The following is a 19,527-nucleotide window of genomic DNA, read 5'->3' on the forward strand; positions in this document are numbered from 1 at the left end:
ATAGTAGGAGAGAAATTGTGTCCTTCAAGAGTGGAAGTGGAAAACAGTAGTATGTATGAAGATTTTGAAACTGTTTGGTGTGAAGTTGAGATCTATACAATAGGGTATCTTAATAGGATGCTGTTATAAGACAGGGAATGTGGAGAGTAGTGATTGTGAAATGTTCAGAAAATTAGTTGATGAGTAAAAGGAAGATGATCCTAATGGGAGATTTAATTACAGGAATTAAAATTGGATTAGAAATAAGAAATAGTGTAGAAACTCAACAAATTCACAAGGAGAGTGAATTTGTTGAGTTTCTGCAGGAAAACTTCTACAGCAGTATGTGACGGAAGCAACTCAAGGTTTCTCAGTATTAGATTTGGTGATGGCCTAATAGGATGTGGTTGTGAATGAGGATTCACGCTGCCACCTATTAGTGAAAGTCATCATGACGTATTGGTTTTGAAGATAGTCTAACAGGGAAAAGTTGTTATCAAGAAGATCTGTATGTTGAATTCTAAGGTGGGTGATTATGAGAAACTCTGTAGTCAACTAGCATTAATATGTTAGGTTGATGAATTGTGTAGAAGAGATGTTGACAGTACATGGGAAATGATAGGGCAGTATCTAACACATAACTGCATACTTAGAGTTAAGAATATGAATAGAGAAGGAAATCAAATATATATTTTTAAAAATGATAAAAGGATAAAACTGAATATTTTTAAATGTACAAAACAAAAACCAACAGAAAAATTATCAGTTTACTACTGATAACCAGAATTTAAAAATGCCACTCAGTTCATCTTGGAAGATTAATTACTCAAGATAATAACATAGGTATGGAAATACAAGCAAAAATACATGGTTCCAATACCTCTTATCATTTAATCATAATTATTACTATTATTATCTGACCTCCATGTTTGTCAAAGAACTCATCGTGGGAGGTCTATACTCTCTCTCATGCCAAAAAAGATAGAGCCATGCCTTGAACCCATTCACAGTTTCCTCACTCACCACACTTTCAGGCAATGCATTCCACTCACCAATCACCTCTCTATGCAAAGGACCTGCATCTCATTCCCCCTGCTCACACACTTCTTATACAGTTCCATGGATGGCCTTGCATTCTACACTCTACTCTATGAACTATCTTCACCATCCACATACATGTCTCAAAGATATCTACTCTTTTTCTTCTATTCACAAAGCTATGCAAATTGCATTCCCTCAATCTCTCCATGTATCTGACATTCCATAGACCTGACACTAACTTAGTAAACCTCTCTGGCCTTTCTCCAATACATCCTCATCCCTCTTAAAACCAGGTAACCAAATCCGTGCACAGTAGTCCATATGTGTCCTGATCAAACCTTCATACAGGGGAACAATAACCTCTTTGCTTCTGCATGTCAATGTCCTCCTCATTATTACCATAAACCATTGTGACGTTCTTACAATTTTAGCAATGTGACCCCTAAACTTCATGTCCCTGTCCACCATCACTCCCAGATCTTCATTTCCTCCATGTCCTTCAAAATTTCTTTATTAATCGTATACTCTGCATGTTGGGTATACAATTATACATGTATAATTGTATACCCAACCTTGCCTACTAAATTCCAAGACCATGCACTCTGCAACATTAAACTGTTGCTCCAATCATTTGCCCACTCACATATTCTATTCAGATCTTCCTGCAAGGCCACAACATCTGCACTACTTCTCATAGCCCTTCCTGACTTTGGATTATTGGTGAACAGCTGAACATCTCCAAGATATGCTCGTCCGAATGTTATTCATATACAAGTTAAACAATAATGGTCCAAAAACAGATCCCTGTGGCACTCCACTAGTGACTTTTCACTTTTGGGATATCACTCATCCATATACAACAATAATGATATCTGTCTGGCAGTCAATTAGCTATCCAATTTACTAGTTTTCTTATCTAATTCCACCTGTTTCAGTTCAGCTACTAGCTTGCCATGTGGAAGTCTATCAAAGGCCTTTGAAAAATCCAAGTACACCATTGTACAAGGGTAGTCTGAAAAGTTCTTGGCTTCAACCATAGATGGCAACACTATTGGCAAGTTTTTTTTTCGTAAGTTGGTACATGTCATAAGCATCCATGTGAAATTGCAAGTCATTCTATCAAATATTTTTTTTATGCAGCTGTCTGAAGCAAAAGTGTTGTCTATATCCCTTGAAATGGATAAAATTGAGTATCGCAGGTTATAAAATTCTTTGTAAAAGAAGGTTTAATGCCAAACGAAATTTATTCGAAGTTCATAAAAGTTTATAGGCACTCTTCTACTTCATTTTCGACAATTAAGAAATGGGCTGCCAAGTTTAAACTTGGCTGTACCAGCCTTGAAGATGATCCACGTGATGGACATCCAAAAAGGGCAACAATACCAGAAATCATCAATCAAGTGCACGATATGGTATTGGATGACCAGGAAGTCAAAGTGAATGAAATTGCTGAGACTATAGGCATTTCAAAGACTGTGTAGGATATATTTTGCATGAAGACTTGCAAATGAAAAAGCTTTGTGTAAGATCTGCTGTGAGCAAGCGCTCACAGCAGATCAAAAACTCACTTGTATGAAAATCTCTGAACATTCTTGGAGCATTTTAACAAGAATAAAACTGATTTTGTGCATTGATTTATTACTATGGATGAAACTTGGATTCACCATTACACACCAGAATCCAAACAGCAGTCAAAACAGTGGACAGAAGCCGGTTGTTCAGTGCCAAAGAAGACAAAGTCGGTTCCATCAGCAGGAAAGATCATGGCATCGGTGATCTGGGATGCTAAAGGCATTTTGTTTATTAATTTTCTTGAAAAGGGTAAAATAATAACTGGGAAATATTATTCCAATCTTTTAACAAGACTAGATGAAAAAATTCATGAGAAAATACCCGGTTTGCAGAAGAAAAAAATCATCTTTCGTCACGGCAATGCACCTGCCCACAAAGGTATTTTGGCAATGGGAAAATTAAAGGATCTGCACTATGAATTGTTGGAACATCCACCCTATTCCCCAGATTTGGCTCCCTCTGATTTACAACTCTTCCCAAAACTAAAACTTTTCCTCGCTGGTCAGTGTTTTTCTTCAAATCAAGAGGTGATTGCAGCTGGAGAGGGGGTATTTTGCAGATCTTACTAAGAACCACTACATGGACGAGATAATGGCGCTGAAGTATAGCTGGAATAAATGTATTAGTCTTAAGGGAAATTACACTGAAAAATAAAAATAATTTTGAAATTATAAATTCGTTTTTTTATTGTTAGGCTGAGAACTTTTCGGACCACCCTTATATATGCATCTTTTATCAAGTGAATTTGTCACACTGTTGTAATACATAAGCAGATTGCTGAAACATGACTCCCCCCCCCCCACTCCTCAACAAACCTATGCTGACCATTATATAAACAATACTTATCAACCCACTTCTGAATCCACACCAACTTTTTTTTTCAATACCTTAACAACAATCCCGGACACACAGTTACGCTTATAATTTGTTGCCCCCTTCGTGAAGTGAAACAATTTTCCCCAAATTCCATTCCTCTGGGACTCGTGCTGTTGCAAGAGTCATGTTGAAATGTTATGTCAAAGGTGCCATTAATTCCATATGACATTCCCTCAAGAAACGTTGTGATAAACTGCCAAATCCTACTGCTTTATTGACATCAAGTTTTCTTAATTCCTCATGGTTGGCCATAGTATGTTAGTACCATGTATGGGACCATCTGTCCCTTCTCCCATACATGAGAGGTTGCTTGGTCAACCTATAGTGCACTGGTAGCATACATGGGACTATCAGTCCTCCTGTGCAATACCCTCTACACTCCAGCTTTTCCTGATGTTGTCTTCATGAGGATGAAATACGCTGACAAATTGATCATTTAATAATTCAATTATATCCTCTGCATCAGTTATCATTCTGCCAGTGTCATCAAACAGAATCATTCTCCCATAGTAATTTTTCCTTCTACTCATCACATATCGAAAGAACTCACTAGTATTTTTCTTAACTTGATTAGCAAATTTCTTCTCATTATATACTTTTGCTGCCTTTATCAACCAAGTTACCTTCCTGGCTTGTTCTTTGTAATTTTCATGTAACTGATCACTACCAACACTCATCATCTTGTGTTACCAACACAGTGCCTTCTTCTTCCAGATTTAAGCTTAATCTCTTCATTCATTAACGTTATTTCTACCTTGTTTAGCCTTTTGGAACACGCTCACACATTGCTATTGTTTAATAGTTCTTGACCAATGTCCACATAGCATTTATATCCTTCCCACACAACTCCTCTTTTCATGTATAACACTTGGCTCTCTCCTAAGCTTTCCATACACACCAGCCATATAGTTCTACAGATATATCCTTCTTTATAGAAGTTTCCATGAGATCAGCTGCAATCTAGGTGATAACTTCTTCACTCTCTCTCCATCTGAGAGAAGATTATACACTTCATTCACAATCACATCCTCTGATGATATAACCAGATCTAAGACTCTTAACCCTTGTGTGCCATCTATTATGTACTGCCTAAGATGGCTGTCCCTTAAGAACTCTAGAAATTCATTCTCCTTATTCCTCAATGCAATCTCTCAATTCCAATAAATATTGCCATAGTTGAAATCACCCTTAGTGATCATCCTTGTTGACTAAGTCAGTTGTTTATACATTTCTTTATCTCCACCTTCCACATTCCATGTCTGTAGCAACACCCCCCACCAAATATCTCATTCTATCAACCACCACTTCACCTTACATTCCTTAAAAACCACAGCCACTTTTTTTCCTTGTATCTCAAACTTTGCACTGACATTATTCTCCTACTATCATCAGCAGCACTACCCCTCCCTTCTTGCCTTTCCTATCTATATGAAAAACATCATATCCCTTCATTTCTATTTCCATTAAGATGTCATTGTCATTCAACCATGTTTCACTTTAAATTAAAGATACCAAGTATATACTTGGTTTAATCCTTTATCCAAGTGTAAGCAAACAAGTTTGTGCCTGAAGTATTTTCAGGACTGTGGCAACTCGTATAAAGTTGTATATACAAGTTGTATATAGTTATATACAAGTTGCCCCAGTCCTGAAAATAGTTCAGGTGCAAACTTGTTTGCTTACACTTGGATAAAGGATTAAACCAAGTATATAAGTTCAGCACATTATTCCTGTAATGGTTGGGAGCCAGGTAAAAACAGTAAAAATAGAAAGATTTCCCATGGAAATATAGAGAACAGTTATGAAATTCTTATATAGATTTTTTCAAAATGGGGTAAGATTAGTAACATACAAAAGGGTTTATCAGGTGAAGATCTAAATTGGTATTCTGGTGATGTTACCTTCACAATGGATATAAAGACGCCCATACCAAATTTTGTCAACATCGGTACAACCTGAGTTATGGTAAACTATCCTGGAGTACAACGGCAATGCCTGCATTGTGGCTCATATGATCACTTGGGTGGTAATTGCCCCAAATCTAAATGTTTCAAATACATTGAGATCGGAGATAATGCTAATCAGTGCCTCAAATCCAGTCAGAAATGAGAAAGTTCTGAACACCGCGTTAACACCTATCTTTTAGAATTTTTTGTGGAAAGAGCATGAGCACCGATAGAGCCAATTAGAACACCATATATACATCAGAGAGGCATAATGAAGAGTTCCTGGATCTTCAGTCTAGTAAATATGGCACTTTTAAACAAACTACACTTGTTAAAATCACAAAAAGTGTGCAACCAAATCAGCTAGAAATTAGTCCTAATATTCCAGATTTGCGGGGGCAATTTTTCCAGTCAAATACTGACGAAACATCAGTTGAAATTACCAATAATGAACCTAATATAACAACTAAACAGGTACAAAATGAAATGCAAAAACATGCAACTGTTCTACAAGGAGAAACTGGAGAAGAAACAGAAAAGCAAGTAAGACAACTGAAAGAACTTAATACGTAACAAGATCAAAAAGAAAAGACGAATTAATAAAAAAAATTGAAGATAAACAAAAAATATAAAAAAGGAACTATATCTAAAAGAAAAAGAAGTAATAAAAAATGTAAACATGGAGAAGGCTGTGGATCATCAAATGAAAACTCTTCAGGCTCAGAAGAGTTTATGGATTATGAAGAACCAACTCATGCTAATAGAGAGAAAGCAAGAGATACAATTAAAGAAACAATAAAGTTTACTGATTCAAAGTTTACTCAGTACAGTTATCACCTACATGAAACGAAAATAACCAGCTTCCAAATCAAGAATGATAGGTATGAAATTGAAATAATGGAAAGCAACTGTAAAAAACTGGAAAGCAGTTTACAAGAAGCAAGTTACACAACTGCTCCTTCACAGATTGAAGACCACAAAGGGTTCATCCAAAATTTAGAAGTTAAAGACTTATCAGTGACACTTCAATAATCATAGCATTTCCTTTCTACACTGCCTCAATAAATGTACGAGGACTCCACAGGCAAATTAAACAAGAAACTATATGAAAACTTATGCTGCACCATAATATCAGGTTTCTTTTTCTCCAAGAAACATACTTTTGCAGATATAAAAAGTTTAACAGATAGATATTCACTTCTTTCTTACTGAACTTTGGAAGATTTAACAGGGCTGGAGTAGGAGTTCTTATTCTTGCCCCCCCCCCCCCCGGTCATTTCATTCTGTAATATCCAAAGGGATGCAGAAGGGAAAATCTTGACAATAGATTGGAAATACTGTGGATGTGTAATAAGGTTTATAAATGTTTATGCTCCATCCAATGGAACAGTTAGATAAAAATTCTTCCAGGAATTGGAGCCATTTTATATGGTGCCCACTACATCATAGCAGCAGGAGACTGGAATTGTATTGAAAACCTCATATTAGACAAAATAGCAGGCCACCCCCAGGAGTGAAAAGTGGGATATGCACAGTCAAAACATGTCTCGACAATGCTCAGCTAGTAGACATATGGAGGATTCGCGATCCTAATCTCCAGGCATACACGTATATGAATCAAGGCATTGGTACTCGTATTGATTGAATTTATATCTCTTCTTCCTTTATAAATAGAATAATTCAGATAAAACATCTTGACATCAACATGCCAGATCATAATCCAGTTGTACAATACTTAAGTTCAACGGCATAGAAAAAGGTAGAGATTTTATCTGAACCATGGAGACTTCCACCAAATTTTCTGTTAATCTTTACAACTAAATTCCAGACCCTCTGTTCAAATTGGAATAATGTTACCTGGAATTCGGATATATGGTTAAAATTCAAAGAAGCAGTAAAACAGAATATGATGGAATGGGAAGGAAAAAGTTGAAAGACCCGTATAAAGAGAGAAGCTGGTTCATAACAAACCAATGCAATGGTATAGAATGTAGTGACATCATTAGAAATATTGACATAGAGATAAAACTGGAAAGGCAGAAACAAGTAGAAGAAAGAAATTTTAAGATAAGAATAAAGTAGCACTTAGCAGATAGCCCTTCAGCTGTATTCTTCAATAGACAATTCACAAAATTTCGCAAAGAAAGGACTATCAATCAAATTTGTGTTGATGGAAAAAGACATGTCCACCACACAAGACATCCTTGACTCCTTTCAAAAACACTACAAAAATCTGTTTGAAGACAGTAGTACTGTTGGAAATTATAACTCATGAAACATTAATGGCTTTCCTGTTCGTATCCAAGATGGGCTTGACAGACCATTACAGCATCTGAAGTTACCACAGCCGATAAAGAATGCCAGACAAGAAAATCACCAGGACCGAATGGTCTAGGGATAGAACTTTATCGTGAGGCTGGGAATTTTATTCTTCCCATTCTAGTTACACTATTAATTCCTTTCTCTCATCAGGATACATACTAAATAAATTTGTAGCAAGCCATACTGTCCTCATTCCTAAACCTAATAGAGATTACACTTTAATCGGCAGCTGGAGACCTATTTCTCTATCTAATACTGACTACAAGATATTTTTCCACATTATCAATAATAAGCTCAAAGTTGGAATCAGATACATAATTAAAAGCACACAGGTATATGGAGTACCTGGTCGAGCAGTAGAATTTAATCTATTTCTGCTACATGATCTAATCCGCTTAGTTCAGAGGTGGGGAACCCTTGGCACCGCATCAGATGTGGCATGCCAACGACTTTTTCCCACACGCAACCAAAGGTTCACCTTAAAAAATAATTAAATAAATAAATACATATTCCACATCTTTGCTGAGTTGTATATTTTAACTTAATAGAATACAATTATTAAGTACAGCGATACCAAATAAAAATGCAATAAAGATGCAAACACTATCAACTGTTTCAGTAATAGTCAGTAATAAGAAAATGAAACTAACATGCTATTTTCAAGCCATCTATCTCCGCGATATACTGATGTACAAGTTTTGTCCTGTTCAGTTGTTGCATGATTTGCCAGTCGGCCAGACATGGCATGACTCCTTTTCCATCATTTTATATATTTTTTCATATTTTGTAAAGAATTTATTAGTTTTCAAAGTGTGTATACACTTACACTTAATTACACTAGAGTTACACTTAAAGGCAAATAAAAACGTCACTAATTTTTACATTCATTCAATCTTACATGACTAACAAGAATCACTCTTACACTGACATTATCTAGTGTGATTTCTGATTATTTGAAAAAGTTCTCCCAATACTTAAAAGACAACAAATAATAATATGTTCCCCGAAATTTCGTTTGGCATGCGAGAAAATTTTGCATCAAAGATTTGGTGATTTTGGTACGCACATTTAATAAGGTTGCCCACCCCTGGCTTAGTTAATAGGAAAAAGTAGTCGATGGCAGTGCTGTCATTAGACCTTACTCAAGCATTTGATAATGTCCAGCATCCCTTTCTATTCCACATCCTCCAGCAAATTGGTGCAGGTAAAAAACTGCTCCCTGTTATCAAAGGGGCCTATGCCAATTCAATCACCCACCTCCTAGTCAATGGGTTTCCTGTCAGACCTGGTAAAAATTCAAAAAGGAGTCAAGCAAGGTTGCCTTCTCAGTTCACTGCTCTTTACATTGGTACTTGAACCTATCTTACAGGAAGTCAACAATACACATGCTGTGCAAAGGAATAACAGTTCCTTCAACTATACAGGAAAATAAGGTATTAGCATATGCCGATCATGTAGTGGAACTTTAAAGGATAACGATTCCATATATATATATATTTTTTTTTGTATTTTCGAAAAATTCAGCAAAAGCAATGGATTAATTATTAATGCATACAAGACAAAATTAAAAGTTTATGGAAAGTAGGATCTTAGAGGCATTCCTTTTGGACTAACCCCTAAGAGAGAACCCTTCATTATACTTGGAATTCCCTTTCCCACTTAACCAATATTACCAGTCCAAGAACTTATATACAAGAACTCTGAAATGTTAGAACTGGAAAATAGGGTCACTCTACATTTCTTCTAAAGCCATAGTACTCAAAACCATAATCTTTCCTGCTCAGTTGTACATAATAAATATTACAGACATCACAGAAGCTGAAGAAAACAATTATATAGTAAGCAGCTGCAATTTTTTTGATAAAGCCGATAGGAATTAAAAAGGAATTTCTTCAGCTATCAAAGAAGAATGGAGGATTGGGACTTCCAGTCTTAAAATTCTGCTATTTAAGCAATACAGTTTCTAAAATATATAATATATTGCAGGCTGATCACACATGTGCAGACCTTTGCCATTACTACTTGGGTTTTCATCTTCCCCTGTTTGCAGTTAATGATTATACAGGTTCAAAAGTTGAGATAGTTCATGAATACTACAACACTCTCTGGTTAGCTCTAAGACTTCTAAAGAATTCTGGAATTGACATTCTTTCCATTAAAAAAAGTAAAATTTGGTATTAAGAAATCTTTAATCTCATTCACACCAAAGTTTCACAGTTGGGTGCAGACAACAATATTTTGTTTCATAACTTTAAGAAGTTCCAAGGGTACCCTAACAGGAGGGATCTTGTTTGGAGAATTGAATATGGCCACCTTCCAGTCAATACCATCAAATGGAGGTTCTTTAACATCGGAGATCCAATCTGTGACATCTGCTAGCGAATGGAACATGCATTCTACAGCTGCTCTCTTGCCCTGAGTGTTTGGAACAGATTATGTAATGTGATAGATATTCCATTATGTACAACAGAACAGGTTATATTTTTTCAGTACCCACCACCAGTCAGAAATGGGAAGAGAATTTTGATTTTTATAATTAATGAATTAAAATACCATTTATGGAAGGTTAGGAAGAAAACATGGATTTGAAAACTAGCAATATGGCATCCAAATGTTTTATAATATTGTATTCTGGAAATTTTATTGTTCAGTCAGACAATTTTTGTATTTAGAAAGAAGCATTCTAGGAGATATCAAATTTATCACTAGATCGTATGGACCACCCACATTATGCAACATTCTCCAGGGGGAGATAAAATTCTGTCTATTTTTGTTATGAGAGGTTTTTTAAATAGTTCCATCCTCTTAATTCAATGTGGTCTTGTAGTCAATTGCAGGGATGACTGCAGAGCAATTCCAGGCAGAGAAGGCCAACTCATGGCAGTTAACCCAGATGGGGCTAACAAGCTGGGTATCAGTCAACTTTGTAATTTAGTTTCAATTGGTCTTTTGGTTGTTCATCTATATGAGATTGACGAAAGAAGAAAACTGATAAAAAGCCAAATGGCTATTTTTTCTGGCGAAGTTAATTAAATTAAGGGAATAAAAATCCCTTATTATTTTACAGCCAGTATGCAAAACTCTGAGATTGAAAACTACGATCTAAGAGTTCCATTCCGAAGAATTATCGGCGAATCCAAGAGTAAGTGAACAACTCGAAGCAAAGGTGGAGCAAGATCCCTCACTATCCTTGATATTTTCTCATAATATAAAATACAGCTATGAGATGTAATACTGCCTTACATTATGAGGAGAGGTCACTACCCAGAATGGTTTCAACCTTTTTTGAGGTCTCATCAGTGAGTAGGTAGACCTCGAGGTCTACCTACTCACTGATGAGACCTGATTTCATCCCTGATACCCACTGATATCATCCAGGTCTACCTACTCACTGATGAGACCTGATTTCATCCCTGATACCCACTGATATCATCCAGGTCTACCTACTTACTGATGAGACCTCAAAAAAGGTTGAAACCGGTCTGGGTAGTGACCTCTCCTCATAATGTAAGGCAGTATTACATCTCCTAGGAGCTGTGTTTTACATTATCAGAAAATATCAAGGATAGTGAGGGATCTTGCTCCACCTTTGCTTCGAGTTGCCTTGGTGTTGTACTACCAGGTGTTCACTTACGCTTGGATTCACCGATAGTTCTTCGGCATGAAACTCTTAGATCGTAATTTTCGATCTCAGAGTTTTGCATACTGGCTGTAAAATAATAAGGGATTTTTATCCCCTTAATTTAATTAACTTCGCCAGAAAAAATAGTCATTTGGCTTTTTATCTTAGTTATAATATATGGGAACACCTTTCTGGCATTTGTATAGTGAAGGTATGTAAGTTCTTTTCACTTAAACTTTGATATCATCCAGGTCTACCTACTCACTGATGAGACCTCAAAAAAAAAAGGTTGAAACCGGTCTGGGTAGTGGCCTCTCCTCATAGTGTAAGGCAGTATTACATCCTGTAGGAGCTGTGTTTTACATTATGAGAAAATATCAAGGATAGTGAGGGAGTTTGCTCTACCTTTGCTTCGAGTTGCCTTGGTGTACTACCAGGTGTTCACTTACGCTTGGATCCGCTGACAGTTCTTCGGCATGAAACTCTTAGATCGTAGTTTTCGATCTCAGAGTTTCGCATACTGGCTGTAAAATAATAAGGGATTTTTATCCCCCTTTAATTTAGCCTTTGGCTATATGATGATATAAAAGAGCTGAGGCCTTTTCTCTCTTTCATGCTATCTGTCTTTCTTTCTCCTAATACTATCAGGCTCTCTAGCACCTTTATACTAACTAATCTAGGCCTATTATGAGCAACCCTTTACTCTTTCACCACAATAAAGGTTAAAATCGGTCCAGGTAGTGACCCTTCCCATAATGTATAGCAGGATTCAGCAACTGGCGGTCCGCATGCGGCCCAAACGTGCATTTTTGGCAGCCCATAAAAGGTTGACCATACTTACATGGCATGTGGTCCGTATGTTGAATTATTTAAATAATACATTTTTTAATATGAATAATAAATTAAAAATAGCTATATACCTATACTTCTTGATATTGCCATGCAACTGGGTGCAAGTCAACCCTGTAAGTAATCATGAATGGGGATTAACAAAGGTGACTTCATCCGATGACAACCGAGATTTTGGCGCACATTAAAGAATGCATTTTCGTTAGAAAATATCCAAAAATTTTATCGATGCTTGTCAAAAAAGCAGGGAGACACACATATTGTAATGCATAATCTATATTACTTTGTTTTTACATGATAATAATTTTTCATTGAGTTTCAGTTTCATGCTTGTTTCATATCTCGTACTTTAAATATTCTGTGTTTTTTAAGACTGATATATACTAAAAATTTATAACTTAATTTTTTTTTTGCTTAATTAAACACTTGTAGCCCAATTATTAAAAATAAAAGTTGAATGTGGCCTGCGAGTCTGAAAAGGTTGCCAACCGCTGATGTATAGCATTATACATGTCTGCAAGAGACGTGGTTTGTATTATGGGATACTAAGGCTAGTTGATGTGAAGTCTTAGCTTCTTTATATGAGTTGCCCCAGTCCCGAAAATGGTTCAGGTGCAAACTTGTTTGCTTACGCTTGGATAAAGGATTAAACCAAGTATATAATTTCTTGGTATCTTTAATTATATAGTATAACCAAGTGGAAAAACTTCCAACAACATGTTTCACTTATTCCAATTATTTTCAGGCACATAAATTCAATCAATGCAACAATTTCATCTTACTTATTTCTGAAACTCCATTAGTATTAGTAAATGAACATAACAATTCATTTCTTGGTCTATAACCAGTCCTACTCGTGTTGTACCCTATTTGTAACTTCTCACCTGCTTATGTCTGCTAATCTACTGCCCCACATAACCTTCCAGATTCGATGCTCCATGTATTTAATATAATAAATTTCGTTTAATCCTTTATCCAAGTGTGAGCAAACAAAGTTTGCGCCTGAAAATAACCTCCTGAAGATATTTTCAGGCGCAAACTTTGTTTGCTCACACTTGGATAAAGGATTAAACTAAATTTATTATGCTGTTGTTGGTGATCAGCAATAGATGGCAGTGGTGTATAGTGGAGAATTAAGTAGTAGGGAAAATGGTGAGATGTTTGTAGTGTGCCATCCAGGGATGCGTCCTTGTACTCCTTGGAGGTGTCACATAATAATAATAATAATAATAATAATAATAAATCAAATAAAATGCAAAAATATATACCTTATATGCAGCAGTCAATTTTATTATTTCTCGCACAGGAACATCAGTGCCTGCGACTCCTAACAAATCAGCAACTCTTGTCTTCAGAGAATAGGGAGGGGAGTAAGAGAAAAGAAATGTTAAATTTGAAATAAATATATTCTTAAATGTAAATTCTAATCAAACAGTAATATAAATAAAATAAACATAATTTTCCATATTGCAAAAGAACACTAATTCTAATTTGAAATAGTTTTTTTAGCTGGCTATATGAAAAATGAATAATTGAATGATATTTTGTTGGGTTTGAGCTTTCAGTCAATTAACTTGATCACAGTGCAATTTATAATATTGTAACTTCAATTATATGGCATGGTCATTAGGAAGATGGTTAACAGTATAATGGAACATAGTTGCACCACAATGTGATAATCAGACTAAATTTTTATAAAATTAATGGTAAACTTAGATAAGATTTACTTAGATAAGAAAACAAACCAGGCTAAAAGTATACAATACATTAGCCCTACCGGTCTTAATGTATGGAAGCGAAATCTGGACAATAAAACAAAAAGACAAACAAAGATTAACAACAGCAGAAATGAAGTTTATGAGAAAAACTGCAAAGTATACCCTATTTGATCACAAAAGAAATGAAGATATCATGAAAGAATTAAACCAAGAACCAGTAATAGAAAAAATAAAAAAATATAAACATAAATGGATGGAACACGTTCAAAGAATGAAAACAGAAAGATTACCAAAACAAGCCTTAAAGTACAAGCCATTAGGAAAAAGAAAACCAGGACGTCCTCTTAAACGATTCAACAATGACTTCTAAAGCCGGAACAGGCCGTACTAGGCCTAAATCCTTGATAAGTATGATGATGATGATGAGATAAGATTTACTAAACAGTAATTTTAATTAAATTACTCAGTGGTAACATATTCTACAGAAGGCGTACATATTAACAAGAATCAAACTGATGATATGATTAAAAACATTAAAAAGAAAAGAAGGGTTTTCAGAACTTAAGAATATGTAACAATTTTTAAGCCAATGAGGAGCTGTTTTAGAATGAACTGATAGATATTCTTGCTCTCACCAAAAGGATTCTCTTTTCTGTTTTTAAGTTTTATAACTCCTTTGTGCGTGCATGTTAGGTGGATTATTAGTTTTACACAACATATTTAGTGAAATATTTCATGTATATTTATATACTGATAATGTATCAGTAACAGTCACAGTGAAACATAATGGCGTAGCATTTTTATTATCTTATCTAGAAATCTCCACTGTGTAGCCCTGTGGAAATGCATCGATAGTGACAAGCCACCTGAAGAAAGACTATTCTAAGTCCGAATAGTAGCTGACTAGAGGAAATTTTTGTAATCCTTTTTTTCTGAGTTAGTTGATTCCTGGCACAGGCAAGCAGGTTTTTTTTTCACCATCAAACTCAAGAAAATTGACTATAGAAACACATTATTTCAGACATAATATATAGTGCTAGAGACCATAAGATGGTGACAGTATGTGCTGTACTTTTACATCCTATGGGCCAGCTATTCTGTGAGATAAACTAAGGGTGGAGGCCAGCTGCCTACTAATTTTCAAAAAAAAGTTAGGACTAAAATAGCCTTGAACACTCCCTTTTGGGGATTAAAAGGCATCAGAAGATTTATTTTATTTATTTATTTTTTTACAGCAGCTCTAAGAACTCAATGTGGGAAAGCCAATTAATCAACATTCATACTACAACTATCATAATTTCCTAAACCTCATTCACAGAGTAGGCAATTACAGCCATATATAGTAACCCATTCCACTCACCCACCACTCTCTAAAACAACAGTCTCTTTCTCATGTCATTGCTAATAACAGACTTGCATATCTTCCATTAAAGACCTCTTATCCCCTTCACCTCCAGTCATATAGAGAAAAATTAAGTGAGATTATCAGGTACATGCAGGAGGAAAAAATCACCTACATTCTCCAGCATCTATTCTGTAAACCTCAATTATAAATATTATTATTGCTGTAAGGGAACCAACCTCCTTGGAGTCCAAAGATTCATTGCAGAAGACCCACATTTTCCATCATATCTTTCCTTGTAAGCATTCATCAAGAAAACATTCACAACAAACTCTGGCAATCCTGTTCCACTCATATACCACTCTCTAAGTAAAAAAATCTAACCCTCAACACCCTTGCTAATCACTTCTTATAGTTTCAAAGGATGATCCCATTTGTTCTGCCTGCTCTAGCCAAGTGCTGAAAAATCTCTTCTGCAGGGGGTAATAGCATCAGAAGATGTACCCATAACCACAGTAGCCACCTACACGTAAAGAATGCCGACAGGGCATGAGAGGTGGTCAGAGATTGAAACACTATCAGACTGCAAACTCAAGGTCAGGAAGGTAAACCAAGACGGGAATTAAATATATGAGGAGTATAAAACAGGAAAAAAAAAAGGAAGAAGAAGTGGAGAGAACATTCTGAGGAAATATAAAGGAAAAGTGTGATCAGCATCATCATCATCATACGTTTCAAGGATTTAGGCCTAGCATGGCCTGTTCCGGCCTTAGAAGTCATCGTTGAATCGTTTAAGAGGACGTCCTGGTTTTCTTTTTCCTAATGGCTTGTACTTTAAGGCTTGTTTTGGTAATCTTTCTGTTTTCATTCTTTGAACGTGTTCCATCCATCCATGTTTATATTTTTTAATTTTTTCTATTACTGGTTCTTGATTTAATTCTTTCATAATATCTTCGTTTCTTTTGTGATCAAATAGGGTATACTTTGCAGTTTTTCTCAAAAACTTCATTTCAGCTGTTGTTAATCTTTGTCTTTTTGTTTTATTGTCCAGATTCCGCTTCCATACATTAAGACCGGTAAGGCTAATGTATTGTATACTTTTAGCCTGGTTTGTTTTTGAACTAGGTTTGGTTTAAATATAGAGTTAATTACACCTGTTATTTTTAAATAATTTGCAATTTTTACGTTTATATCTTTTTCATTTTCATATGTGATCATACATCCTAGGTAGTTAAATGAATTCACCTGTTCTAAGATCTTGTTATCTATTACTATTTTAGTTCTTGCTGGATCTTGTCCTTTAAAGGCCATAGTTTTTAATTTTTCTGTTGATATTATCGTACCATAATCTTTGGATATCTCATTTAGATTTAAAATAGCTTTCTGCAAGTTATCTTCAGAATTTGTAATTATTATTTGGTTATCTGCAAAGAGGAGAGTGTTTAAGTTAACTGTAGGTGAAAGTTTAATTCCTTGGTGTAAATTTTTACTCCATTTTATTATTATTTCATTTAAGTAGATATTAAAAAGAGTTGCTGAGAGGGGACATCCCTGTCGGACCCCTTGGTTTATCTCTCTTGTATATGATAGCTCGTGATTTAATCTTATTTGTATTTGATTATTTTCATATATACTTGTGATAGCTTTTAGGATATTATTTGGTATTTGTCTTTCTTTTAATATGTTTCTTTTAACTTTGTCAAATGCTTTTTCAAAGTCAATAAATGCAATATGTGTTTCCAAATTATATTCTCTTCTTTTCTCTACTATTAATTTTAGGCAAAAGGCTGGGTCTATACATGATCGTCCTTTTCTAAATCCATTCTGTACCTCTAGAATAAAGTTTTTGGAATATTTCATTAGTTCGTTATTTAAGATTCTGCTATATATTTTGTAACAGGAATTTAGTATACTGATACCTCTATAGTTTTTAGGGTCATCTCTATTACCTTTCTTAAAGATAGGAATCACAATTGCTTTTTTCCATTCTATTGGGGGGATATCAGTTGAGTAAATTTTATTTAAAAATAGTAAGAGTCTTTTTTTGAATCTTGTTCCTGCGTATTTATATAGTTCTGAACCTAGCTTATCTTCTCCAGGTGATTTTCTGTTTCTTGTTTCTTGCAGGCTGATTTCTAATTCTTCTTCAGTTATTTCCTTTTCATTTTCATTAATTGTTTGCCAGTTGTCTTTTTTAAAATATTTGTCTGTCCACAGTTCTGTGTAGTAATTTAGAAATTCTTCTAATTTTAATTCAGTGTTTAATTTTATGTTTTCTTTGGTATCTGCATTTAGGTGTTTCGAAATCTTATATACATTGGGTCTTATTTTATATAAATCATGTTCTAAATTAGAAACAAATTTATTCCATGATTCTCTATGTCTTTTTCTGACTTCTCTTTTAGCTATGGCTCTTATTCTTTTATATTCTATTTCATCTTCTAATCTTTTACTGCTTAACCATTTGTGATAGGCTTCTTTCTTCTTTTTGATTATTTCTTTGATTGTATCATCCCAGATCTTCAGTTTTTTCTTTTATTGAATTGTTTGGTCTTTCCTAAGCTTTCATTTGCTGCTGCATTTAGTATCGTTTTTATATTAAGCCATTCTATATTTCTTCATTTTGTTTTATTTTATCTAGATATTGGTTAATTCTTTGTTCATATAGCCATTGTACATTTGTGTCATTCAATAGTCTAGTTTTATAAACAAATGTTTCAATTTTTCTTTCTGTTCTTGTTACTTGTAGCCATTTAGGTGGTAATCTTAATTTTATTTTAACAAGGAAGTGATCACTGCTTATTTCATATCCTCTGTGAACTCTAACATCTAGTGAAAATTTTGATGTCTTTCAATTTAATATGAAGTAATCTAATATTGATTTCCATCCTCTTGCTGCCCAAGTATATTTATGTATATCTTTATGTTTATAGAAGGAATTCATTATTTTTAGGTTATTATAAACTACAAAGTCAATCAATTTTTTACCATTTCTGTTTAGAGTGTGTTCTCCATGTATTCTTATATTATTATTAATTTTCGTGTGTCCAATTCTTGCATTTAAGTCTCCTGCTAAAATTATGTAGTCATTTTTATTTATTTTATTATATATGTTTTGTAGCTGATTATAAAAATCAATATTATCCTGTTCTCTTCCTTCTTCTGGGGCATATAAACCAATTATTGTTAAATAGCCTGTATCTATTTTTATTCTAGCTTCTATTAGTCTTTCATTCCATAATTTATAATGTTTTAACTGTTTTGAAAGGGAGTAATGTATGAAAGGGAGTTATATATCCAAATCATGACTCCTGCTTGTGCTCTTTGGTCTCTGTCGACTCCACTGTATATCACATTAAAATTTTCAGTTCTCATAGTTCCTTTTAATTTCTTTTTTGTTTCAGTGATTACTGCTATTTTAAAATTTCTTTCATTTAGTAATTGGTCTAATTCTATTTCTTTATATGCTATTCCTCTTACATTCCAGTTTGCTATGTGTATTATATTTTGTCGTTTCCATTTTCGTTTTCCCTTTTCCATTCCATGGTCATTTCCCATAGATTCAATCGGATTATCTTTTTCTGTCAGCTTACAAGTAGGATTATGTTCTCCATGTCAGGGGACTAGCCTGATGATGGAATAGTTCAGTGGTAGGGCTGCTACCTTAAGGCTTCTGAACTAGCCTTCTTCCGAATTTAAACCCATAGGAGGAATAGGGTATAATGAAGGGGAAAGAGTAGATTATAGAAGAAATATAGTAAGGTTTATAGAGAAGGCATAGTTGTAAGGCCAGAAATGAAAAGACCCCATGGCCCTCGAGTACTCTAATAGCATAAGGGTCATAAAGTAAGAAGCGTTGGCTGATAAGGCCTTATAGGAAAGATTAAAGTGGATCTTCCTCAAAGTAGAAGAAGGAGAGGATAGATCCAGCTAGGGGTCCATGGGAGTGCCGCTTCCCTTACAATCAAGATGACTGCCCCTTATGGCATGTTCATGAACAAAAAAAAATGCAGAGGCAAGAAGTATGACTAGTATAATAAGGAAGGCTAAATCAGATATTGAGTGAAAATTAACTTGGCAGGGCAAAGTAAATTTCAAAGTTTTTTTTTCTACATAGTGAGAATCATGGGAGAGAACATTAGTCACCAACAATGATAGGAAAGTAACAGAAGCAAAAGAAATAGTTTGCAAAGGTGTATCGTATCATCCAGGTGGAGATTTTGCAGTTGCTGATGTGACATCGACTGATGTGAGAATTGA

At 34.8% G+C, this 19,527-nt stretch overlaps 1 protein-coding gene across 1 annotated transcript in view; it reads right to left on the minus strand.

Annotated features, from left to right (window-relative positions):
* Positions 1-19,527, minus strand: part of LOC150094582 (voltage-dependent calcium channel subunit alpha-2/delta-3-like) — a 1,537,934-nt gene that overhangs the window by 585,594 nt on the left and 932,813 nt on the right. Inside the window, exon 18 of the mRNA XM_090412095.1 lies at positions 13,476-13,556. Within this exon, the coding sequence (XP_090268221.1) occupies positions 13,476-13,556 (81 nt within the window). The remainder of the gene's footprint in view (positions 1-13,475; positions 13,557-19,527) is intronic.

Source organism: Typopeltis vanoorti, chromosome 22 (assembly GCF_054136105.1).
Source record: "Typopeltis vanoorti isolate ZY-2024b chromosome 22, IOZ_Tvanoo_1.0, whole genome shotgun sequence".
NCBI lineage: Eukaryota > Metazoa > Arthropoda > Arachnida > Uropygi > Thelyphonidae > Typopeltis > Typopeltis vanoorti.